Source organism: Carassius gibelio, chromosome A3 (assembly GCF_023724105.1).
Source record: "Carassius gibelio isolate Cgi1373 ecotype wild population from Czech Republic chromosome A3, carGib1.2-hapl.c, whole genome shotgun sequence".
NCBI lineage: Eukaryota > Metazoa > Chordata > Actinopteri > Cypriniformes > Cyprinidae > Carassius > Carassius gibelio.
Genome location: NC_068373.1, coordinates 16,926,870 through 16,953,786, shown reverse-complemented (window position 1 = coordinate 16,953,786; position 26,917 = coordinate 16,926,870). Strand labels below are relative to the sequence as shown.

The 26,917-nt window shown below is 37.9% G+C and overlaps 1 protein-coding gene across 1 annotated transcript; it reads right to left on the bottom strand.

The window, feature by feature from the left end:
* Nucleotides 1-5,703: 5,703 nt before the first annotated feature.
* LOC127949448 (C1q-related factor) lies at nucleotides 5,704-23,843 on the bottom strand. The gene is made up of 2 exons (XM_052546764.1): nucleotides 22,648-23,843; nucleotides 5,704-7,378 (listed from the first exon to the last, which is right to left on the bottom strand). Exons 1-2 carry the CDS (start codon nucleotides 23,257-23,259, stop codon nucleotides 7,199-7,201), a joined length of 792 nt encoding a protein of 263 aa, XP_052402724.1. The 5' UTR covers nucleotides 23,260-23,843; the 3' UTR covers nucleotides 5,704-7,198.
* Nucleotides 23,844-26,917: the final 3,074 nt, after the last annotated feature.

The window sequence follows — 26,917 nt, the reverse complement described above, 5'->3', positions numbered from 1 at the left end:
ACTTCTGTTCTGGACACTGATGCATGAGGAGCCCCTCTCTACTTTTAATGAGCGCAGAGAAACACACACCCTAACACTCTGACAGAACTGCTGTTTTCCTGACTCGAGCTGTATGTGATGTCTTTTTTTTCTGTCCTTGCCTGATGGATGGATTCAATGTTAGACACATAGTAAGTAATGCAGTTTTGTTGCTGTCCATGGTGCTGAAAGCCTCTAGACTGTAGTGTTGTTATTATTATGGTTTTAGTACAGATAAATATTTATACAAATCTGAATCTGAAACAACTGTGAATGCTAAATTTTGGAGACTAAGCTGAACTATTAGTCCGGCAGTATTGATGTAAAATATAGAAGATTTCTGCAGCTACAGCAGAATAAGTTATGGTCTCCAGTCTGGCACTGAAGCACTGACCTTTCCAAGGCACATCTTTGGCCTTTGCGCACCAGTACAAAGAAAGGTATAAAGAAAGTATAAGAGCAATATTTAGTGTCAGACTGACAAGTCATGCATTGATTCTAGAGCAGACTATGTTAGGATTCCACGATAAACCACATCAAAAAGGTAATCGTGTTAAATCTGACACCAGCTGTGAGTGTGTGGATTTGAGAGCAATCACAGAGTTTGTGCCCAACTCAGCATTTCTACTGGCAAACACTAATGTGTTTATCCTGGGGATAAAGCTAGTTCAGGTTTATGTTTATGTTCATAGTAACTTATAACACAGCCCCTTAGAAGTTCATACATATTTTTGAAAATGCTTGATCAGAATAATCACATGGGTCTTTGGATGCCATTGTGTAACAGCAAAAATAAGGGAAACATGTACAAACATGAATGAAAAGGCGAGAGAAAGGGAAGTTGAGAGCAAGATAAAGCTGGCCTTTATCAAAGTCAGAGGGTGCCCTTTTCTCCTTCAGTGGATTGTGTGCACTCTGCTTAAGACTGTTGACAGTGCATGCAGAATTCAGGATGTGTTTGGATTATGGTTTCACGCACTTCAAACACTCACGTACACACTTGTTTTCATTAGACATGGATGTTGAGAGGCCATATTTGATGATGACCTCCATTATGAGCATAATTGGCCAAGCGGCAGGGTAAAGACATCAGGATTTTCCCTTTGCAGCCAGCCAGAAATGCTGTAAACAGGCAAATGTGCGTAATTGTTTGCACTCTTGTAATGTCAAATCATATCAAAGAAGGGTCAAACTGAATTTTATGCCTTTGTGTGTGGTTTCTGTTCTCTGTTGCCTTAAGACAGACACTCTAGTGAAACACAAAAGAGCAAATGAATGAACAGTAAATTATATGGAAATGGATGGAGCTGGTGGGACAAATAATAGCAGTTCAGTCTCATGAAAAAATATGTTCCTGTGACAAAGATATTTAAAAAATTATATATTACATTATGTTTCAATGTGAAAAATCCAGTGAGGAGAACTAAAAAGCAAGTTAGTTTTTCTCCAAAGCATATAAACATGACTGTACCATCATTTACCATTATCACAGCAGTTCAGAAATCCAGTGGCCCATGAGTGGTGCTTAAAGGTTAATGCTAAAATACTACACCACCCATACTAAACCCAACCATGCCATTTTACCTTGTTTATACACAGCTTCAAGCTCTTTTGTCAAACCATGCTTCACAGAACTCATACCCGAGCGCTCCACATCGCATGTGCAGCATCGTACCAGGTGCGCTACCAAGCAAAATTACTAAGTTGGAAAAGCCATGCATATGGAGATGGATATGTAATGTAAATGTTTACAAATCATGCATTATAGTAAAGTTTTTCTGAGGTGATAAAGTTTTTTTGCAAGGATCTGTGAAAATGAGTTAATTGATAATATGCTAATCATAATTTGTGTGAAAAGTAATACAAGATTGTTGGTGTTTTACTTTCTCTATTATTCATTTCAAATGGAAACTGCAGTAAATTGCATGTATAAGATTTGCAAAAATGTTAGAGACATGTTTTTCATTGCATCAAAGAGTGTATACCTGGCATCTCTGTGTTACAGTGAATCTAGTTCAACTCGTTTTTTTATTTGGCATTGTAGCTGCATAATAAAGAAAAAAAAGGTGGGTTAGGTGTAGATTAGCTTTATTAAAAATACATTTCAGATCTGTTAGGAAAACTGCATAATCAACACATCAGACTATCAATTAAGACAAATTATCAATTCCCTTCCCGTCTCTCCTAGTAGCCAGAAGCATGTTTGTGGAGTGATGCTGTGATTCGTGATGCCTTGCTTGGTGGTCCCCAAATACAGACGAATGCTGTTGTGATGACCCATCTGTCAAGAAGCCAGAGGCAAACACTTCTGCTCTATGTGGTTATCAGTATTTGTGTTTGCAGAGGGATGTGTCATAATAACATTGGGTTCAGGAGGTGTGTGGAGTGGAAGTATGACACTCATAGTCACAGCACCAGATCTCCCTCTCTCTGTTTATCTGTCTCTCTCTCATTCACGTTTTCCATGGAGTGCATTGTAAGAGCATTCATCATCCAAGCTGTGTCCCCATGTACAGAGTGTTCACTGCTCCCTACACACTCAACAGCACGTGTCTGTAGATGTTCACCTCACTTGATGAAAACCTGTGTTATAATCAAAGACAACATTCTACTTCAGTACTATATATAGGGTATTATTTATTGATGCATTTAATTGATGATAAGTGACATTAAAGAAATGTATAATGTTACAAAAGGTTTCTGTTTCAAATAAATGCTGTTCTTTTGAACTTTCATCAAAGAATTCTGAAAAAAGTTTCAAGACACTTTGCCATCATGGCTTTGCCATCACAGGAATGAATTGCATTTTATATTAAATAGAAAAGCTGTTGTAGTTAAATTACATTTAAGCATAAGAGATTTCTTTTGGGAAATGGTTGGAACAGCAATATTTGAGAATGATGTAATGCTAGAGGTTCTTGGCCAATGAGCTGTTTATTGTCATACAATTCTCTCATGAAATGTCAGTTAATATCTAAGCTCTATAAATACAGATTTTTAATATTTAATATTACACTAAGATTGCATTAATATTTACCTTTGTCGGCAGCTGGAAGGTTACCTTAGTATATTAAATACACTGAACTTTAAAGGTGCAATTTTTTTTTTTTTATGTAAAAAGTGTTAATGAGGAGTTGAATCTTTCCCTCGTGTGTTTAAAGTATTGTAGGCTCTTTTTTTAAGCACAGTACACACACAGACATACACATTTATTAATAAGAAGGATTCAGTAGATATTTAACTAAGCAGCATGTCAGGACAATGTGGCCTTTTCAGCTGGCAGAAACTGATGACCAAACTTCACCCATCATCATGGAAACCAGTGGCTTCTCCACATTAGGAGCCTTCAACTTGTGTGACTTTGACCTTTGAGTCAGAAACTCTGAAGAAAATCACCAGTGTGGCATGGAGTGTGTGTGTCTGTGTGTGTGTGTGTGTATCTGCTGGAGTACACAAAAATATATTTGTGGATTCTCTGTGTGTGTGTGTGTGTTGTTTGAGATCAGTGTGTTAATTCAAGAAATGAGTTGCAGCGGGTGAATCTCCCTCAGTGATGTAGTAGCCTTTAAATAAATTATACACACACACAGACAGACACAAAAATACCTTTCCTATCACACATGTGTACATGCAATTATCATTTCCCCTTTTTAATCTTCCTCATTAGCCCTTAGTTTATATCCCAGAGATAAACCTCCATCTGTTCATATGAAATGATGCCTGATGAGTTGCACTTTTAAGAGTCAGTCTAAGTACATTAGAAGTTCCCTCTATGCTGACAGTGTATATGGGCTTATGACAGAAATGCAGAATGTAAGGAAAACAGAACTGATAATAATACATTAATAATAATTCTAATAATATTAATTAATAGCCTTTAAAATATTATTTTGAATAATAGAAAATTACTAAAGTATAATTATAATTATTGTTGTGAATGTTATTGAGCCAGTATTGGAATACTGTGTAAAACTGAAAGTAACCTATTTTGATAGAGCAGCATTTCCTGTGTGGATCCTGGAAATCAGTGAATCCTTCAGTTCCTGTCAAATAGGTGTGCTGAATTCCTCTGAGCTGGAATGCTGTCTATCTGACAGTCTTTAAACTGCTCTGTGATCAGACTAAACTCAGAAGCTCTTTGATGGCAGTTTGGAGCAGGACGGATCCCTGGACAATAGTCTGGAGGTGTCGAAGCTCTGGAAGGTTAGCGCTCATGAAGGAAGAGAAGAGCATAGGATGTCTGTTGCTGTTGTTTTATCTTGTTCTCCAGTTGCTCCCTAGAGATACCAAAGTACATGGTGTGTGTGAATAGCTTCGTTTCATTCGAAGAGAGAAAGAACTGGAGGGAGAATAAAAGGGACTTCTGACACATGATTTTGTCAGGCGTCTGAGCTGATGTTCAGTAAAGAGAGTTTAGAATGAAAAAAGACTTTCAGCACACAAGAGGAAACCGAAAGAAACAAGACAAAGACAGATGTACAATTCACAAAAAAAAAAAAAATAAAAAGATGGAACAAAACATGGGAGTTGAGATTATGGGGATGGGTATTTTGCAATCTTAGTCCATATAGTGAACTTTTTTTTTTTGAATAAAAATATTTAATGATTTACAGTGTTTCTGCAAAGCTTACATTTCCTTGCAGAATCTGATGTTTACATTTTTTTTTTATTCTAAAAAGATCAAAAAGAAAAAGATTTGATAAAATTGTTTAAAATTAAATGATAATATAAAATAATATATATTTTAATAATTCAAATTCAATAATTCAAATATTTCAAATTTACTTCACACTTTTTTTGCCCTCTTTTATACATTTCAGTTTATACCCTCTCAATGCCCTTCTCAGTACTATGTGTTGTCTCAAGTCGCAAAGCTGGATCTCAGTCGCATTTAACCATTAGGTGAAAAAATACAAATGTGTAAAACATACCGAGAGACCAAATAACTTGCAGTATTTGGATTTTTTTCCCTTAAGAACAGGCACCTTCACAGCTCAGGACAAAACTAGAACTCAAGCATGTAAACTTTTGAACAAGATGATACCTTTAGAATAAGTGGTTTTGTGGAATATAAAAAACCCTGCAAAAATTTAGTTTGCCTCTTATAGATTTATTTATTTTAAAGATAAACATCTTGCAGATGCTGTCAGCTTATGAACAGAATGGCATATTCATTTGAATCCCTCTCAGAATATCACTTGATGTGGTGTATTTTGCAAATATCTGCCAACATTTCTCTCTTAAGCCTTGCTCTGTCTCAGTGGGAGTGACTGCTCTGTTTGAATGTGTCCTCTGGAAGAAAGTGTCCTGAGATGCAACAGAGGTGACGGCGTGAATCAAGCAATGAGGCACACTTAATGAAAGCTTTTGTTAAGTCCACCGCTGTGGTTTTTTCCCTATGTGCTTATGTGAGTCAGGCCAGGTGTCAGGTACAAGATAAAAATAGAGATGGGAGGAAGAAATGCGTGGATGGAAAAGAAGCAGAGGCATAAACGTGAATCTTCGCTGCCTTCCTATTTATTCGGGTGTAATTTGAAACGACTTAGGCATTTATTAAATAGCCTATAATGTGAACCATTAGATAAATTGGAAGATTTATGCAAATGAGTTTCTGTTTCCCAAAAACTGTTTTCTTGCATTATTGGGCTAAAAAACAAAAAATCATTACAGCACAAATGACTCCGACCATTTGTTATTTAAATTTATTCAACATTTCCAAAAGATAGAGTAGGACTGACAAACATAGCATAGATTTATTTAATTTACAGCTTTATTGTTTCTTTTATATCTTCTCCATAGAGGCTTAGCTAAACGTGTCTGATGCAATCTCACTGGCTCTTTATCACATCTTTGACTGGCTAAAGCATAGAACATTTCTCAAACCAATAATGTGGAAAGACAAAATATAGTTCATGCTCTGGTGTTGGTACAGATGCACCTACTCCCATTCTCAAACGCACACACACAAACAAATAAACCTCATTTGCTCACATTCATTCGTCCCATCGGAATAAAATATTAGTGTAAATATTCTCACTGCATGTTGTTGCATTTGTTTGCAGGAATGATTGAGTGACAAGTGAAGCCCCTCAACAGCACCTCAACTCTCCCCAGACATGTGTCCTCCATCCCTCTTCAAAATCAATGATTTATAGGCAAACACTTCTTTTTCACCTTAATGTTCAGGAAATAATTGCTATAAATTAGTAATACTGTGGCTAGGTGTTTTGTATAATTCAAAATACCACCTTACATTTTGTCAAATGCTATTCTGTTATGCTTTACATTTGAATTTTTGTTTTTTGTATTTTTAAAATTTAGCTTCAGAAAAATTTTCTACATTCTTTAGTTAAGTAATAGTAAAACATACATAAGCATTCATTAAGCTATCTTGTTCATAAAAAAAGAGTTGAGACTTATAAGTCATCTGCTGTTTCTGGAGGGGCAGGGGGTGGCTGAGAGGAGGTAGATTAAGGTCGAGTGCGAACTGACCGGGGAGGAACGGAGTCATGGGAAGTGGGACTAGCAGAGTATCAATTGCCTAAATTGAGTATCGAGTGCTTTAAGGAATAACATTCATTCACGATGCTCATCAGCTACTGCAGTCCCAAAAGAGTACAACACACACAAAAAGAATGCAGATGGAAACCAGTTACCAACAACAGCCAACAGGGGGTGCTGTGTCCAATGTAGAGGTAAGGAGAAATCGGCCCCAAGCTTTAGAATTGATTTTAGAATGAATACAGTTGTCATCAGATCCACATCTATCCTTCAAAAGTAACATTCTTTTTTCCACAGGTAGTCAGGGAGCTTTTTAACATTAGATATCTGTGGGCAAAAAGAGTTTTACTGAAGAAACGCATATGAGGTTTAAGTTCTCAGTCAGTTGTTCTTTGCGTCTTAAAACAAGAAAGACAAAAATGCCCTTTCAACACAGAAGGAGAAAAACGTCACTTTTATCACTTTATTATCTTGTCCTCTGTCAACCAATAAGGTGATTTGAAGAGAAGCTACTGTACTCTCGTTTCACGGAGTCTCTTGCTGTAAAAATGTGTGCTGAAGCAATGGAGAGATCCTGGGAAAATAAAGCGCTTGGGATGATAAATGCTCCTTCCTTCACTTCTTTTTCCTTTTGCTATATTTCTTTCTTTCCGACTGCTTTTCCTCTGCGCTCACATATTCAGTCGGCGTAAAGAATGAATCCAGAGAAGGTGCTATATTTGTTGTTGTTGCCCCCGTGGGCTTTGCCACCATCCAGTTTGATGTAGACTTCATCGCCAGCATCTAGATGCAGAATCACACTGTTTGAGGCGTAGTCATAGTTCTGATCAGCATCTTGAGCAATCGCGCTGGCTCGCACCTACATGAGAGAGAGAGAAAGAGAGAAAACAAACAAGAAGAGTCAGTAATAGAAAATGTCTGACACATTTGGTCAAGGCATAGCTAGTTAGCAAGCTGATAGACTGCGATGGTTGACAGATACTGTAACTACACCATCTAGATCCAAAAGTCATCCATATACAGCCATCCAAAATTAGTGGTATTTCTGCAAGCAACATCTTAGGTGACTGGCTCAAATAAATGGGAAAGATTAGAGGTTACAAAAGTCATACTGTATACCTGTAGGTCCTGCACCAGCCAAGCAACTACCATTTGGATGTATGGGAATGCTAATGGATAGCTTTCTCCAGGTATTAATGTCAAATCACACTATGGGAGTTTTAGTTTAGTGACAATCTCCTTTTTTGACTCTGATAACTAAAATACGAAACCTCTGCGAAGGTTAAATCTCCCTCATTAAATCCAAGGTATCAGATATCCATCAACACATAAGGGCGCATAAGACTCCAGGATGCATGAAAACACGCAAGCGTTGACACACATTCAGATTGGCTTCAAATTTATGACAACTGTTCTTGTTCGCCTGAGCGAGCCGGGAAAAGATTGAGACACGGATGGATTTAATATATGTGGATTTGTTCGAGTACCACACAAGAGCGTTGAGGAAATTTCTGAGGATTTCTGTAACCTGTCTGGTGAATTAAAGTACGGGCTGGTGAAGGCATGAATACGTACGGCTTGACTGACTGGATCTCACTCACAACAAGCTGTGAAATGTGAACATGTTTTAATGTGCAATGCATTTTTTTCCCAGTTCATTATCAGACAGAAAATTCAGCTTCTGATAAGTGCTAATGTCTATGTTATTTATTAGAGGAAAAGGAAGTGTTTGTGTGGGAGTGTATTTGTGTGTCCTTGTGTTCTGCTTCTAGATGACCTCTGTTCCATCTAATTAAGAGTTCTGTTTGAAAGGTTTTTGCAGACTCGAGGGAGAGCTCCGTAGGCAGAGGTGTTAGAGCAAACCCCGATACACTATTAGAATCAGCACCAGTGTGTGTGGCGAAGTTGATGTGTGTATGTGTGTCCCTCCCACACAATGTGGCTTGCACTCATTGGCAATACTGGTAAGAAATATACTGTAGAGGGAAGAGGGTATCTGGAAGGGGAAGGGTCAAAAATGAATTCACTTTGCTTCTTTTGCGTGAGTAAAACATATATACTCTTTACAGCATGTTGCTTTTACACATTCTGACAAATCAGTATTTTTTGTATTTTGTATAAAAGAGAATTTGGGCCACCCACAGTAGTTATGTTCCTTCATGTCTTTCCGAATAGGTATGACTTTCTTTATTCTGTGATATTCTGAAGAACCGTTTTGGAACCCAAAACAGCAATAGAACCCACTGAATTTTTGTGTCCCATAGAAAGAAATAAAGCCAAATGTTTTAAATAATATCTGAATTTTTCAGAATTTTTGAAAGGCCTCTTTTATACCAAATCTAGAGTTAAATAAATTGTAAACAGGTTATGACCAATACTGCTAAGCATATATCATTTTTTTCTTAAATTAAAAATACAGACCCCCCCCCCCATGTTTCTGTGCTAAGCATTTTTTCATTAAATAGCAACATGTTAATGTCAAAGCAGTGAAAACAAGATGATTTTTTACTCATATTATTCTTTTTGTGTTTCATATCAAAGGCTGCTTTCTATCTCTGAAATGTAAAGGTTGCTTCTTCGAAATAAGCCTCAATGATGCTGTTGACTCGAAGTGTGCTGGAATAAGTCCCACCTTCTAAATAAAAGAGCCAATCAGCAGTTGTTGAAGTCATTGTGTCACTGCTGCCGTTAGAAGTTGGGTTTTTATAGGAAGTCAGTGACCTGGAACTGAAACATATGACTTTTTTTGCTATTTAAACAAAACAAAACGTCAGTATTTTTTGCCAATTCAAAATGTTATTTAAATGTGAGTTTAGCTAGCAGTTTTTGAGATTTAAGAAGATTTCCCTTTTCAAATAGATACATGCTCGAAAAAGCTGCTTGGAGGCATTGTAAATATTGCTTCTGAGGGAACTGACTTTCCTTAAAAAAGTACTTTACTCAAAAATCCTTTGAAATCAATTGCTTGAGTCATACATGTGTAGAGGTATTTGTGTGGTGTGTGGAATCTCTGCCTTTGAGATTCTGCCTTAGAAGGCAGCTGCTTATGTAGAGCGGTGAGCAGTGAGGCAGCTTTCTAGGTTTTGGAAAGGAGATAGTATGTTTGTGTTGCTTGAGTAAATGGCTGGATTGATTAGCCAGGCACATATCACCACCTGTCCCATTGAAATGTTGGCCGCTGTTTGCATGCATTTATGTGTAGCTGTCTCATTTCCTCCATCCACACAAACACCCTGTTAAGATTCTGGCAGAGGGGATTCCCTGAGGTCAAGGCCATATGGATGTTTGGGCTGTGGTATGGTGGCTGTAGAGGGACACATGAGGTTGTGGTGCTGATGTGTAATGGGCAGCGGTGGAGTGCTAGTTTGACCAGCTGCTGCTAAATACACATTACTCAAGCTTAATCTAAAATGCAGATACATAATCACAGAACTCTTCTTTATGCTTACATTGAAATGTATGAGTAGTCAGGTTTATTAAATATGGAATATGCCTGATTCCGATAATATATAGTCTTTTAAACATCAAACCTTTATATCAAATAATATTTCATGTTTATTTGTTTGGTAAGTAGCCAAATAATCACTGTGACCAGCACTGTGAGGATTGTACATTGGATTTTTAAATTAAGCCAAATCAAGTCTTCTGAATTTCAGCAGAGTTAGCTACTAAAATCTATACAGGACCATATGAGTTTATGATTTCAGTGGCGAAGCAAAGGGTGGTCGAAAATGCAATAAAGAAACAAAGAGAGAGAGAGAGAGAGAGAGAGAATATAATGAAGCTATCTTGAAAAGAGCTGTCAATTCCTTCAAATCGAATGATTCTGCTGTGGTTTCGGTTTTGTGCTGAGGCAGCTCTTACCAGAATCATTCCTTATTGATCGGACACATTGTTTACCGAATGTGCAAGAGTGCTGCACTATGTGAGTGACATTGTCCGAAATTCATCCTCCTCTTTTAGTGTCCACTTTCTGAGCCAGAAAGAGATCTGGAGCTTTCATCATCTGAAGAGGTGGACCAGTCCTTCTTATAGGGACACAGTAGCATCAGAAAACACAGCAAAGCCTTTTCATTGGTTTTCATTTTGGGCTGAATGGCAGTGAGTTTGTCAGCCTGAGACTGGAATGTGCTCTTTAATTATGATGGACAGAGTGCAGTGGAAGAAGGGATGGAGAGAAATGTGACAAAAAGAGTGAGATATGGCAGTTGTACAACCATCAGAGAGCTTCAGGATGAAGTCTGTATATTTAAGAATATTTGGACACTGAAGCCACACTTGAAATATATGAATTCATTGTATTAGACTAGGGTTTCTTATAAATGGGGGTTTGTAAGGGAACTGGAAGTTTATTTACTAATACAAAATTTCAAGCATTTATGTAGACAGAATTTCACCAGAATTCACACAAAATAAATAAATGTGTGTGTGTGTGTATTTGCTCTTGGGTTTTCATATGAAATTAAATGTCATATCGCTGTTAAAATTGCCACATATGACAAGACAATTTATCAAAATAAGACATTTACAAAATTTTTTTTTTAAATATTTTATCTTGTTTACCTGCATATCATTTGACCATTAACTAACATTAGTGAACTGTGAAAATGTGACCTTGTTGTCATATTATTGAAATATTAACTTAAAATCTCAAGAGGTACTTCAAGTAAATATTTTCTGTCTACAGGGTTTGGCTACAAGCCAAAAATAACCCTGGAGATGTTCAACAAAAATTTGATAATACTTAATATCGAACAATACATCTGTTGTTTTATGATCTTAAACAATTTTGTTCTTCTAAAAGAAAAATTAATTAAAAAAAAATCAAAATGTTATGCTTGAAAAGTGCACTTGTGCAGTGTTTCTTTCAAATGAATGCATTTTCATGCATATATTCATGCAATTGTAAATGTCTTAATTGTCTAACAGCTTTTCTCATCTATTTGAGTCATATATTATGTCGATCAGACGGCTGGTGATGTAGATGAGAAAGGCTTGAGAGAGACAGAGAGACTCGACCATGTGACCATCTGTCCAACATCTTCACCTCCCCACCTAACATCTAATAAATGTCCCATTTTTATTTTTTTGAAATAATTTCATAACACATTTGACCTTTGATTGATTGATTACTTTACTTGTTTTAAGGGTAAATTATCCACTTGTCACTTTTCTGCCAGCATCTAGAGGTTTTAAAAACATTAGCAACACTTCACTTATATTATCCTTATATTTCCTAATTTAATTCTCAAAGTTCGTCTGCCGCCCTGAAACTGTGAATTACTGTGTTCATGTTACAGTTAGGGTGTTCTGGCAGTCTTTATATCAGGTATAATCAGAAGATGAGAGTGAGATGAACTAAAACCTGCATGAATGTTTAGTTTGCCATTTTTCAACAGTTTTCTTACAATAAAAAAAATATATATATATTGTGCCAACATGTAGACTATAAACAATTTTCAAAGTTGTAGATAAAACAAAGATTATTGGAGTATGTTTTACAAGAAAATACAAATTAAGTTTTTCTACGTCAAAATAGTACGCTTAATTCAAAGTTTACTTGCTTTTTCTTTGGAATTTTAGTTTACTATCAATCTCTGAGTGAAATATGTTTCTACACCCTTTTTAGTACTTTATTCAGAAGTAAAGTTTGCTGTGGGTGGCATATTCAGTGTAATAAAGCAACTGTAAAGCTCCTGTGGCGCCTTGTTGTTGACGGTCAAATGGAAGAGACTTGTCCATCACTCAACCCAGATGACTCTGTATCACTCTGTCTCTCTTTTTTTCTCTCTATCTTGTTTCTATTCATTGTTTACCTTCTTGATTAAATCTGGTGAGTCTAATCTCGATGTGCAAACAAAGTCTGCTATTCTGAATCCATGGTGACGACCGTCCGGTGCATATTAATATCAAATAATCCACCTTTAGCACACACAGCCTGCACAGTGGCCTTATTAAAGGGTGACTCTTAGTGCCCGGGGAGTGAGTGGGATTTGCTGGAGAGGATTTCAATGAAACATTTGAATCTTTTTTTTATTCTTAATATTAGACTCCTTTGGGAGGCCTGACTTCCGTTGTTGGCTATCATTCCAGGGTAATTAAAAAGCAACGGAACTGCAGTTGAAATCTATAATATCTTAAAAAAACTTAAAGACAGAATCTGTGTTTTGATTCACAATATTTGATCATTTTATTGATAAAGCCACTGTGACTATAAATTAAATTCCGTGCAACGAGGAGACGCCTCAAGGCATTTCGAACTTTGGGTAAATAGAAATCAAATAGAAAGATGGATGTATCAATTGCCTCTTAGAGGGCCATGTTAAATCCTTTCTTTATGATGCCCTCGGAGCATCTCTGTTAGCAGAGTCATAAACAAAATAATTAACAAAGACAGTCACTGCAGTAAACATTGAGATTTAAAGGAATAGTCAAGGCTCTTTCTGTCGATTTTGTCACTTTAACATAAAAATAAATAAATAAATAACTAATACAAATTGTAACAATAATAATAATAATAGTGATTCTTACCCAAGCTGTACAAAAAAAACAAAAGTGCACTTGCCCCAAAGACTTTCTTTGCAAGTGTGTAACTAGCAATGTTTTTTTTTTTTTTAAATAAATGATATTGTGTTTAATCAACAAAATATGCCACAGATGTTGTGATGTACATAAAGTATATTTAACCCAGGATATTCCTTAAGCAGAGAGTGAAATGAGAGTGGTATATAGTAGTTGGGCAAAGTCAAAGAATGTAAGTCCAAAGACATTGCTGGGGTTAGAGGGACTGTCAGACAAGTCTGCATTTAGCATTTTAAAGAGACAGAAACCGGTGGCAGTGCTCTGACACACATCTGTTTGTCCCTGTTTAGGAAAACAGTCTGTGTGTGCTCAGAGCACATACATGCCATGTGTTTACATTCTTCATCAAGGAAGGCCTTTTTGACTTTGAAAGTGTGATCTCTCTGGTAAAATTATATGATTTATGTGATGGATCTAAATGCTTGAACATATCACATTATCTGAAATAATCATGTATTTGTTAAATGTTAAGCATTTGTAGATTTGGGTTTAGGGTGGTGTAGGACATGAACAGTACCTACCAAAATCAAGAAACCACTAAATAATCTCCAACATTTATTTTTTTTATCTTTAGAATAGCATTTTATTATTATTATTTTTTACAGGAAGCTTTTCATGCACCACAAGGCTGCATTTATTTGATCAAAATACAGTAAAATATTTCAAAGTAAATATTTTTACATTTTAAAATATATGTTTTCTATTTTAATATATTTTAAAATGTAATTTATTCCTGTAATTTCTAAAGCTGAATTATTACTTCAGTCTTCAATGTCACATGACCTTTCAGAAATCACTTTAATATGCTGATTTGGTGCTCAGCTTATAGCAATTATTATTTTTACTCAATTATTAATACACTTTTTTCTCATCAGTGTTGAAAACAGTTTATGCTGCTTAATATTTTTGTGGAAAATGCGATACATTATTCTTTCCAGGATTCTAAGATAAAAAGAAAGTATAAAAGAACAGCATTAAGAATATAATATGCTAATATAATATAACAACACCAGCATTTCTAATGGCCATGAAACAATAAAACCACATTTTTATTTGATTTATTATTATTATTTAAATTTTTTGGATAACATTTTTGCACTGTATAAAAAATTCACATGAGCTGATTTTTGTTGTTGTATTTTTGTTTAATCAAACTCAATGGTTTATTGTTTGGATGGTTTCTTTCATAGCATCTGGTCAATAAAAAAAAATCTGGGTTAACATTTGGTTTATTATAACCTCAAATATGCCTGTACACTTGTATTTAAGTTACAAAACTACATCTTAGTAAACCAAACCTGGCACCTTATCCTTTGAATTTCCTGGCTCAGTTTTTTAATAGACTCAATGGAGAGATTAAGCACGTGGCGAATGAAACGCAGTAGTAGCCAGTGGATATTCTTACAGATGTCAGCAGCATCTCCCTGCCAGAGACTGATCTGTCTCTGAACGATATGAAACATTTCATCTGAAAAGCAACCTAATCCTGAAGGACACATCCTGCTGTCTCCATGTCCCCGTTTCCTTCTCTCTTTCTTACTTTTTTCCCTGTGACCAGTTGACTTCTCATGCCGCATTAAAGGCTCTTAGTCCGTTAGCGGTAGTGTGGTTCAGTTGAAGCATGTGCCTGGCTCTAATTATACATAAAAGGTGGACTGTGAGCTGCATCTCTGATCGAGGCTTAGTGGAGCACTTCATGCAGCACTTGGAGAAAAATCCCCTTGCGGATGAGAGCGAGCCAGATGCTCGCTGCTTGTGTGAAATTCCTGAGGACATTAGAGACTATCATGTGCTCCTTTTACATTTGGGTTTAATAGCAAAGCAGACCTGATTAAGGACAAGATAAGTAATGGAGAACAAAAGTGAAGTTGCCACTGATACAATGTTTAAACAATGATTAAAACAGTTTGAGAAGAACGAGCAGTGGTGTTTGCACAGAGAATGAACGATGAAAAGCGCTGAAAGAGAAATGTTTTTTTATGAAATTACTAGTACTCCTGATGAAGATATAACTCAGAAGGAGTTTAAATAATAATGTCCTCTGCTGATGGCCACGATAGACGAAGGCCAGCTGGCTAGAGAAGAAGATGCCAGCAGCTAATGCCAGAGCAGCTTTCCATCAGTTACTCACACTTATGCATCCAAAAGACATCTAAACAGGCTGATTCATACATAGTTCAAGTAGCTGAAGTTGAGGAAGACAGTTCACAAAATAACCCCCGCAAAAATAAATTCTGGAGGACAAAAAAAAAAAAGGAGAAGATTTTCAGAGATTTTTAGACTGCATTTGTCTGTCATATAATGATGTGCAGTGCAACATGTGCAGTCTATTATAACCCGATGCATTATGAATCTTATTTGAGAGTTGTTTTTGTCACATCATCCCCACAAAAATCTGCTATTTATATATATATAAATAAATCTAATTTGACTTTTTGCTTTCTGGTTTTTAACATTAAGAAATAAAAACAAATACTTTGTATTCATAGTCACCTTTGGTTTGCTCACTATTTTTTTTTGTAGAATATATTCTCTGCTTTGGAAAAATATTTATTGTGAAAAGTACAAAAAACAAAACATCATACATGGATGAAAATGGTAATGTGTGAGCTAAATACAAACTAAGCATTTTGGACTTTAATAGTTAAAAAAGTAAAAAAAAAAAAGTTTTGATACATGAAGTAGTACAGAAAGTGACAAAAATGCAAGCCATCTCAAACGAATGCGTATGCCACTGTTACTGATACAACAGACAAGCAGATGCATTTTTAATTGGTTCATTTTAAAAGAACTCTCAGTCAAGCTCAATTTAAACTAATGACCTCACACTTACAGCAATAAATATTCCCCCGAAGGGAATCTGGCGGATCCCCCTGAAGCTGAACTCTTAGAATCGCTCCTGGTGTGCACACAGTGGCCTGACCTCTAGCGAAGGCCCTCTGAAGGCTTTGAGGAGCGCAGCTGCATAATGAAACATCTCGCTGAATTATAATGCATTATCGTGTGATAGAGAAGCCTCACCTCCTCTCAGTACCATAATAAGGAGAGTGCAGTAATCTAAGTCTTGGGGGAGACTGAAGGAATTGGGGAGAAAGATGAAGAGAGGGAGCGAGGGAGAAACACACAGTTTTTGCTGCAGCATACATTTTTCATGAATTGCTCTATTCATCAATTTGGCACCGGGTGGATAGTTGTTATCTTACAGTAGCTGTTGTTTATTTTCTGAGGTGATCGAGGTGTTAAACGCGCACTGACTAATTCAAACAAGTAAGTGGGCTGAGCGAGGGAGTCGCAGCGGACGTACATAGGTTTGTAGCGTCTGAGTGGAAATGAATGGAAGTGAATGGAAGGAGTCACTAGAAACATCATCGAAGCATCAAGACGTTTAAAGAGGAATTTTGTCGATGGGCAAGTTGTTATTCCCTGGGAGAACATGAGCATGTGTATATGCGTCTGTGTGTGTTGAACACATGAAAACATGATTTGGGTATCAGTATCACCGCATGTGTGTGAGAGAGTGTTGATTTCTGCTCATTAAAAGAAGTCACCAGCCAGGCCCCATGCAGTCACTCAGACAGGGAAGCACAGCTATTTTACTGCATGTATTCAACATACATGCTCACAGCAGTACCGCTGGAGTCTCTCTGGGCTGGATATTTGACTGATAGAGCTGAGATGCAGAAAGACTGTGCTTTAAGAGTATAGTTCCTCGCCTATAAATAAATGATGGATTCCTTCGCAGCTCTTGCTCTGTTACACCCAGACACATTTGACGTGTGGCATTTCTTCGCAGCCCGGGCAAATGCTGTGCTAATAACCCTACAGCACCCAATTAGACTGGTTTTAATGTTCTGCTCCACTTGGTGGCAAATTTAGTGTCCAATTAGACATCACATCAGGGGCAAAGGCCCCGCCCCAGCGCCTCAACAGCTGATTAGACGAGTGGAGAGAGAGAAGAGCATGTTTGACTGAAACACAAGTACACCCTCCAACTCCTACGCAAATAAACAAGCTGTTATTGAAGAGGACTGCTTATTGGTCTTGTTAAAAAATGCTGGAGACTTTTTAAGGAGATTTAAGGAGATTTCGTGACTGAAAAGAAAAGTGAAAGATTTTGTACTTTAACCAAAAGAATGATCGCACACTCTATACTGTACAGTATGTTCTTTTGTCCTGTTTCCTGCAAAATAGTATTGATCCTGGGGTTGTTTTTCACTCTAGCAGCATGTTACTTGTCTCTCTCTTCATCCAAAAACCAGTGAACAACACTTGCATTCTTGTACACTGTGTAATTAAACATGATTAATTTGTTTGACTTCAATTGAACACTGAACTCTGTAATTAAAAACATGTTTTTTTTCTGTGCCAGATGGTGAAGTGTGCTTCCCCCCACCCCCCTTAGTACTTTACACATACAGTATATGTACTGCTGGCTCCCAGTCATTTTAATTATATTAGCACATTTTATGCAAGCTATTAACACAATTGCATGAAAGCAAATTGCATAACTATTCCCAAAGATATCTTAACGAAGAAAAACAGAACAAGGAAAATTGAGTACCATGTCATGCTTAAGAAAGATTAAAAATTCTCTCATCATTTACACACCTTCATGTCGTTCCAAACCTGTTTGACTTCCTTTGTGCTATGGATAAACAAAAGAACAGATCTTGAACCCCCCCACCCCCCTATCTTTTTTTCTGTAGTTCAGTGTTGTTTTGGACACCACTGACTTTCATTATATGGACAATATATATGTATATATATATATATATATATATATATATATATATATATATATATATATATATATATATATATATATATATATATATATATATATATATATATATATATATATCGGTAGCACTTTATTTTACAGTCCTGTTCCTCATGTACATACTATGCACTTATTATAGTAATTACAAAAACTATGTAATAACTAGGTACTAACCCTGAACCTACCCCTAAACCTAACCCTACACCATGTAGTTACCTTGTATTACCAGAACTTACTTAGATAAATACACTGTAAGTACACTATAAGTACATGTTCTGTAAAATAAAGTGCAACCTATCTCTCTCTCTCTCTCTCTCTCTCTCTCTCTCTCTCTCTCTCTCTGTGTGTGTGTGCAAAAAGTTATTGTGCAAGGCCAAAGAAAATGTCATAAAGGTACGATAGGGTAAATGATGACATCTTTTTGGGGTGAGCTATCCCTTTAACTCACTGGAAAACATTCTGGAAAACATCCAGTATTTTATAAACCAACTGTAAACCAAACCGAATCTTAAGATAAATGTGCTAGACCGTTGGAGTGCACATCTGCACATGCGTGAGTGTCCCTGCGCTTGTGTTCTGAGGCAGCATGATTATCCCGAAGGAGCCTCTTGAGAAACACAAAGAGTGCCTGGATTCATTTGCTTATAATCAAGTCAGAATGGGTTTGGGTGGATTGATGACAATCTCAACAGAAGGAACACGAGGACAGGTGCCAGAGCAATCTGGATGCAGTTCAAAGTTTTTAATTACAATTAAAAAGACTCTCTGGCACACTACAAATGCCTTTTCTTTTCCCAGCCTTCCTTTTTTCACTGCTTTAATCACATTTGAAGTGGAATTCCTTGTAAAGCCAGTGGAGTTTCAAAAGGAATGCACAGCAGCTGTACATATCCATCTGGCAAAAATGTTTTTTTTTTGTTTGTTTTTTTATATTGGCAAATTAAGAAAAGAAGACTGAGATGGCGAGGAATAGACAGAACATGCTAGAGTAGTGGAAATGGATGAAAAGGAATTCATCCTTTGTGTGTTAAAGCTAAAATCCATTAATCATCCACTATGCAATGCTAATAAATACAGCACTAATAATTTCTACACAGACTGCAGTCTCACCAGAACAGTAATATTTGTTTGTATTCTTTTTCATTCACTGGCGTATATATCCTGCACAGCAGCTGTGTGAGTTTGTTCAGTAAGGCGGTGTGGTCAGTGGCCGCTTGAAGAATAGAGCAAGTCCACAGGGATGCAGCAGACTAGCTGAAAGTCTGTTAGCACTCCATCACTGCCATTGAGAAATGCTGTACTGCTTTCACACACAAGTGGGAGTTAAATAGTAAAAGTTTATTTTAAACTGTTTGGGAATGAAGTGAGACTCCAACACATCCAACAGCGGCTCACCTGAGGTCCTATGCCCACACTCTCTCACACACTCACACTGCTGCAATTCCTCTGATCTAGAATAGCAGTTTAATTAGTGAGGCGGTAACCACTTTATAAAGATTAGCTTGCTCTCAGGAGGAAGGCTTGTCGCCCATGTCTGCCTAAAGTGTCTGTGAGGAGGGTCTCTAGAGATCAGGACCCATTGTGTTCAACAGACAGTGCTTTACTACAACACATGCTCTCCCTCGTCAATGCTCTTCCTTCACACACTTCATACAGTAAATGTCGTACTGTGCTCCCAGCAGTCTTTGCCTGCTCTTGCCTTTGCCATTAGTGTACCTCTTTTATGGTTTTGCATAGGCGATCTAGTTTAGGCATGGGGAAAACAAAGAAACTTTAAAACAGCACTTGGGAAGATTGCAAGTTAGCAGACAAACTGTACAACAGCAACAGAGAAGTTTACAAAGGTAAAGCCTCCTGCTGTGAATATATTTCTCTGATGTTGCTTGCTAGGTCTGGGTTCAGATTTAAGCTTAATTAATTAAATCAAAGATGGGTTTGTGACAGAAGCAAGTGTTCATCTCAATTAAGAGGAAGCGATCTGCCCACATTGTCATGGACCCAAGGGACCAGACAAGTTCAATTAATAAGGCAACTAGAGTATAAAAGACAGGCAGCACTTACAAGGACTCTGTCTAAGCAAGCTGCCTGGTTTGATCTAATGAAGAACATGATTAACGTTAAATAAGGTTTAAAAAAAGATAGAAAATGAGGGGGTAGTGAGGCGCATATGAGCTGAGAAAGAAGGAGATTGAGTTTAAAGACATGCTGTAGACAAAAAAAAAAAAAAAAAAAAAAAAAAACTTCAATTTCCAGATATTTCAATGACTGTTTGGTTCCTTTTATTATCTCTTTCATTGTTCCGCTTACCCTCTGGGCAACGTCTGGCGGTCTTTCTTCTGTGACAATTTCTTTAAGGGAGTTGAACTATTTCCTCTAACAGAGGCTTCTGGATGATCGCGGCAGCAGTCTGATAACCCTCTGTAATTGTATTCATCTGACTGAAATATCGGCTGTCTTGTGAGAGCTCTGGTTGCTGGTCCGCTGACCCCCGGGCTGAGGAAAGACTAAAAACACACATGCCTTCCAGGTGCGGATCTCCTCACCCCATTTTCAATTCCAGGTGCAATTCCGGGCTAATTTACTTTGGCAAATGGCAAATTTACTTTGATGAGTCACATTGTCTGTGTTAGCGAGGATAATTGGAGACATTTAAGTTATTTCTATTAATTTAAATACATCTACAAAGAGCTTGAACAAAGGTATTAAGTTGTGAAATCACAGACATTAAATGCCTAATTGATATATGCATTCAATGATTGATTTATGTAGGCTATTAATAAAACATGCCTACTATAACTCAGTTTATAAGCACTAAACTAAGCCCACCATCTATATTTAAAGACATATCAGAGCAGATAAACCTTAGATTAGTCAACTGAAATTAAATATTTAACAAAATACTTAATTATTTAAACGTGATGAGAACGTCGTTGTTGGTATAACAATTAGCTATAAATCAAGTGTGATTGAATATGTTTATGAACGATAAAGTCAAACGTCAAAGGTTTATTTTATAACTCAATACCTTGTGGACTGGTTTCTTGGTGCGCTCCAGAAACTCTAGATGCAATAGTTCATTGTGTGAAAATGTTATTTCTAATTCACTTGATCCTGAAGAGACTAGCCTACTTTATAATTCTATTCCATCTGTCACTAGCTCCCCCGTCGCGCGTGCGGCACAAACCGAGTGGATGACGCTGCACGTGCGCTTTTCTCCCACTTAGTTAAGTGTGCCAAACCACTCAGCATCGCAAAATAAATATATAACGGCCTCCTAATAAATACCGTGGCAACAAGCATTAATTTTAAGCGCTTCAGATCCTTAAACACGGCACGTTCCACTTCTGTCTGTTTCTGTCTGCACTGACATGCCAATGCATCTAGTGCACAACCGCACTGAATCATATTCTCATTAAAAAGCGCAAAACAACTCTACACAGAGTGAAATGCAGCCATGCAAACACGGGAAGAGACAGAAAGAAAAGAAAAACAAACACTGAAAGCACGTTTCTTGAGACATGCTGAGATAATAAGGTATGTTTGTGACTGCTTGTCTTCATGGCACTGTGATTACAAGTTCATGAAGTTGGACGATTTCGCACGCGCTGTCGATTTTTGTCAGACTGTGGCATTTTCGTTCGCGCCCTCCAATTAAGGAGCCGTACGTCAACTGATCCAAGCTTTGTGGGCAAAATAGCCACTATTGCGGTGAAACGTTTACTTCAGACCAACAAATGAGTATGGCTTCGTGTAAACAGATAGAGTAGCAGCTTGTATTGTATTTTCACCTTTTATATCTGTAATGATAATAGTCCTAATAAAATCGTCAACAACACTAAACATGTAACATTATTTATAGATACATAAACATAAAATATATGCTGTTAAAATGGAAAAAAAAGTAAGAAAGAAAGAAAGAAACAAACCAAAAAACAAAACAAAAAACGGCGCTTTAAAACATAGGCTACTGGACACTTAAAAAAGTCTGCAAACCAATTCCATAAGAGAGAGAGAGAGCGAGAGAGAGAGAGAGAGGCAGAACCTGTCCTCTGTTAACGGGGACACGCGCACAATGTCAGCACGCATTACGCGCATTCAGCGCGTGTCTTCTCGCCGGGTTTGTGGCGCTGCAGCTGTGCGAACTGCACCCGCGTGCTCTGGGGACGAGAAACTCACAGCAGATGTTACTGCGTCTCCCACCAGTTTTCACACGAAAGAGAAAAAGGAGAGGAGAGACAGAAACGACGTTTCGTTTGTCCTCTGTGGGGTCATTATTAACAGCTTAATTCGTTTTAGATCATTTCTGCGAACACCAGCTCAAACCACCAACACCTTACGCGATTTTAGAAACACTTGAAGAAGATCAGGGTAAACACACACACACACACTTAGGTCACCATGACTTTGCCAAGTAAGACATGTTTTCCTGGATCAGTATTGCGGTCCAAAAATTTTGACCTAACTAACCCAATCCCTACCCCTAAACCTACCTATACATTTTCCTAAAATCAGAGGGAAATGTTAAGTGAATAACAAGAATGCAGAAGCATCTAAACCTGATTGTAAACCTAAAGCTGAAATTTCTTTGGAAACTAGTCCCTCAACTCTGATTGGTTGATCAGGATGTTGTTCCAGGATCAACAAGGATGCTGATCCAGGAACATGTTGTACTTGGTGAAATCACATTCACTGTGTAACGAAAAAAAAAGCCAAAAAAAAAAAAAAATTATGAAATAAAAAATAACTAATGCAAAAAGGGCACTCACCTGTCCATTCTTACACAGGTCAGCCCACATGCTGGTTCCGTCGCCTCCTCTCATCAAGACATGGTAGATGAAGAAATAGGTGCCTGGCACGCTGCAGATGAACTTGCCCAAAGTGCCATCATAGTTATTGCCAAGGTTGGTGACCACGTCGTCGAACTTGAGGATCTCATAGCCTTCGTGTGGGTTCTTCAGTCCTGCGTAGAAAGCCACCCGTGGGTGCGTGTTGTATGTAACCGTGCTGATAGCTCCATCATTGCCCAGACTCAGGACCCCGTTTCGTCCCCTGTCCCCCCGGTCCCCCGGGGGCCCCATTGGACCCGGGGGCCCTGGCTCCCCTGGTGGCCCCGGAGGTCCGGGTTTGCCTGGCCGGCCCGGCTTCCCCTGTGGCCCCTGGAGGAGCGTGGAGGGTGGAGGCATGTTGCTGTGGTCGGCCAGAGCCTCGGCCTCGGCCTGCACAGAAGAGCCAGTGCTGGCGATGCCCGTGTTGGTGCCCTTGTTCTGGTATGGGTCGCACACCATTCGACAGGTGCCCAGCATCTCGTAGTGGCTGTTGTCATTGCTCACGGAGCTGACCAGCACGGGGATGAGCACCACCAGCACCAGCACCAGCATGACCCCTACGGCGGCCACCACCAGGGTCTTCCTGCCCAGGCTGAGGCGCGGGAGTGGCTGGGCAGCCAGCGTGGGTCTGCCGGGAGTCGAAATGGTGACTGCTGGAGAAGAGGAGACCGTAGAAAGAGAGACAGACAGAAGGGTGCAGGGGGAAAGGCGCAAAGCCCTAGGATCCCAAGCGTGTGGAGAAGCGTGTGAGGGTGAAAAAGACCCACATGCACACACTCTCACACACTTGCCCAGCTCTGTGCACGCCTGGTTTGCTTAGCTGGCTCACTGGATCCGGTGGGCTGGCAGGAAAGCCTTTCACACAGATCCCACATCCACTTGATCTCACTCACACACATACACACTCTCACACACGCTCGCGTATGCATGCGAATGCACTCACACGCTCTCCCAAAAAGTCGATCCCATTGTCTGGTGGACAGAGTTGCACTCGGTAATGAAGAGAATGAGGGATGGCAGAGGCAGCAAAGAGAAAAAGAGGATGAAGTGAGTGAGTGTGTGCATGGGAGTGAAGGACAGCGAAAGAGAGAGAGACGCAGATATAGAGGAGGGACAGGGTATGTTTGCAGAGGCGTTTTCTCAGTCTGGGGGTTTTATACTGAGTAACCCCCCCCCCCCCCCAACACACACACACCCACCCACCCTCTCTTTCTCTCCACTCCATTTCCATGTCACAGCGATACAGCCAGGGGAAAGGAAGAAAAGTAACCAAGAGCAGAGGAGGGGATGACATAGGGAAATATAAAAGGGTACAATGAATACAGAAAAAAGAAAGATAAAATCTCCTCATAAAAAAGCTCACAGTAAACATTAAGATTTGATGTCTGACACAGACAATATTAAAAAGTATCCTTTCAAAGTGACTCATATGACGAAAAATCTATTTTTAATATACATTCTTAAAATAAAGTTTCTTTGTTGGCATCTATAACCTCAGTCAATGGAACCTTTCGATTGTTCTTTTTTTAGTGCAAAAAGGTTAATAAGTAAAATACTCCATACACTAATAAAAAAAATATATATATTTTAAGAACTGTTCTTCTTCATGGAACCCCAGTGTTGTACATATTAGGTATTGCTTGAGAGAGGGGAAAAAACTTTTTTTTTTTTTTTTTAAGAGTTTATATATTTATATTTACATATAGAAACATTGAAACCATTGTAAATTTCAGAACTGAAAACCAAAAAGACCACTTAGTTACAGAAATAGCTCTATCTATACCTCTACAGCTTTCTGATTTCAGACGGATACATTTCAATAAACACAGTATTTAATTATTAGTGACGTATATCCAGTATTCAAAAACTTAGTTCACTAAGTTATTGTTATTTACTGTAAAGTTGTACTTAAATTTGGAAACAGAGTACAAAAATGGAATAAGGAAACCTGATGTCACAGGAAAATGTAACTATTATATTAAACTATTTTTAAAATGAAATAATAATAATAATAAATGATGTGATCCCTTTAATAAAAACACAAAAATACATTAAAAATATTATTGTTATTAAATTATATGTCCCCTTTATTACAATTCAACTGTAAAAGGCAGTATATTCAGTCAGGACTAAAAATGCTAAACATAAACATGCTGTTATTGAACTGAGGTGCTACAAAAATGTCTTTAGATAGTATTATGATAAGTTAGTATAAGGAGAAAATTCACTTGCTATTCATCTCTTCATGTGTCTTTGACTTTGAGTGTGTGTCATACAGAGTCTTATTGTATTTCACTTACTTTTTTTCCTGGCTGCCAATAAAGGTCCCTCCTCCCTCTCCTGCTCTGAAATGGTTTGTTATTGGCCTGTTGCATTTTTGAGCAATGTGTCTATTGATCTGATCCTTTGATTGAATTAAGGGTCCTGTGTGAAAATAAAATAAAAATCCATCTTTATGGCTCACACTAGACAGCTGACATTTCTACCCAAAGCGCTGGTCGTGGGGGAAAGAACTGCAGGATTCTGGACGTGTAATATGAACTTAGATTACAGCTGGAGTGTGATGTGACTAATGACGAGCTTTTGTTAAGATTTCAAATTGTGTAAAGGTGACAAATCCAAAAGTAAAATCTGTGAAGGTAGTGCTGACTACAGTTGACTACTGATTGGTCCGAAATGAAAGAAAAGACACTTTTAGACTATCAGAGAAAACAGTGAGGGAAGGTAAGAAATAAAGGAGCAATGAAAGATAGAGATGCCAATATACAGAGAGAGCAACTGAAAGGCAAGAAAGAGAGACAGTGATGATCACGTGTGCTCACTGGTCTAAGCACTGGGGTAATATATGGCCGGATGATGTTTTCATTGCCTTTTATGGGTTCAGTAAAGGAAGTGTGATTGAAAAGAGGAAAGTATTGTGACATTTATTGGTAAAGAACTGTAAGCGTTCATACTGCTGTTTCACAGTGATCTAATTATCTTTTCCAAGAATTCCTTGGACACATATGCATGCAAGTTCACATTCCTCCATTAACAGATTTTTTTCAAAACCCTGTTTTAACCCTGAATGCTGCACGTGTTTAAAGAAGAAACATCCTGATATAGAAATACTTTCTTCTAAACCAGCCTGATAGAATAAGATCAGTCCATGTATCATTAGTTAAAGAGCCAGTAAGATGAAAATTCTAAGCTTCCTATCACTGATTATAAGTCCTGTACAATAGGTTTAAATCCATCCAAGGTTAAAAAACATTGTCATTTTGTCAAAATATCATTTTAAAATTACCTCAATTCTCAGAGATCCCCAAACGGTTCGCGTGAAGCTGTTCAAAAGATTCAGTTTCCTTAAACCCCACCTTTCGGTAGCATAATGTGTTCTGATTGGTCAACTAACATAGTCAGGTTTGATTGGTTGTTCCGCACACACCTTCACGGTAAACGATGCGTTAGCATCTTTTTGGGGTGAATTATGTCTTATTCCTCTCATCTCTCTCGCTGCTTTTTCTTCTGTGTGGGTGTATTCAAGCTGCGAGTTTCAGTTTGAATCTGAATGGCACACATACTGATAAGATGCTCGGGAGAAAACAAACACATAACTTCATAATCATACTTCGCGTTGTGATTCGGAGATGCTCGTTGGTCTAAATAAAGTTGGTAATGAACCCTCTTTTATGGCCAAACGCTTTGAAAATCCCTCCTTGTACTCACCGAGATTAGAAAAGCAGTCATCAGTGAAATGTTGTAAACACAACAAAATGGATTTGTTGAACTGCTCTGTTATTGTGGTAAAAATGAATTTTAGCCATTGGTTCTTCTGATTTTCATTCTTTGGCAGTGAAAATAAAACAAACTTGCCTTTACAATTAAAAACACACAGTCTCCTCGACATGATGCTGTCACACCAACCAGAGCGTCTGTGTGGGGGGGGGCGGGTCAGAGTTACGTTTCTCCCAAGACGGTAGGCGGAGATTATTATGCAAAGTGTTCCTAGTGACGTACATAGAGATGGGCAAAAGATTTGAAATCTATAACGACTCGTTTCAGCGATTCAGAGTCGACTCCTTACTTTAGAAGCCAATAACTTTATAAATCGTGTACTTTTTGGTTTAATTACTTTGCACATTGTTTTCACTGATGGACAGCTACTTCATACACTGTAATACAGGTAATTTTTGATTTCCCATCTGTGTGGCTCTTTAATTAATTATTT

Bases quoted from the DNA above. Each gene is read 5' to 3' on its own strand.
- LOC127949448 (XM_052546764.1), bottom strand. From the start codon at position 23,259: ATGCTGGTGCTGGTGCTGGTGGTGCTCATCCCCGTGCTGGTCAGCTCC. The intron at 7,379-22,647 runs GTGAGTGCCCTT...TCTCTCATGTAG, and splicing joins ACCTGTGTAAGAATGGACAG to GTGCGAGCCAGCGCGATTGC.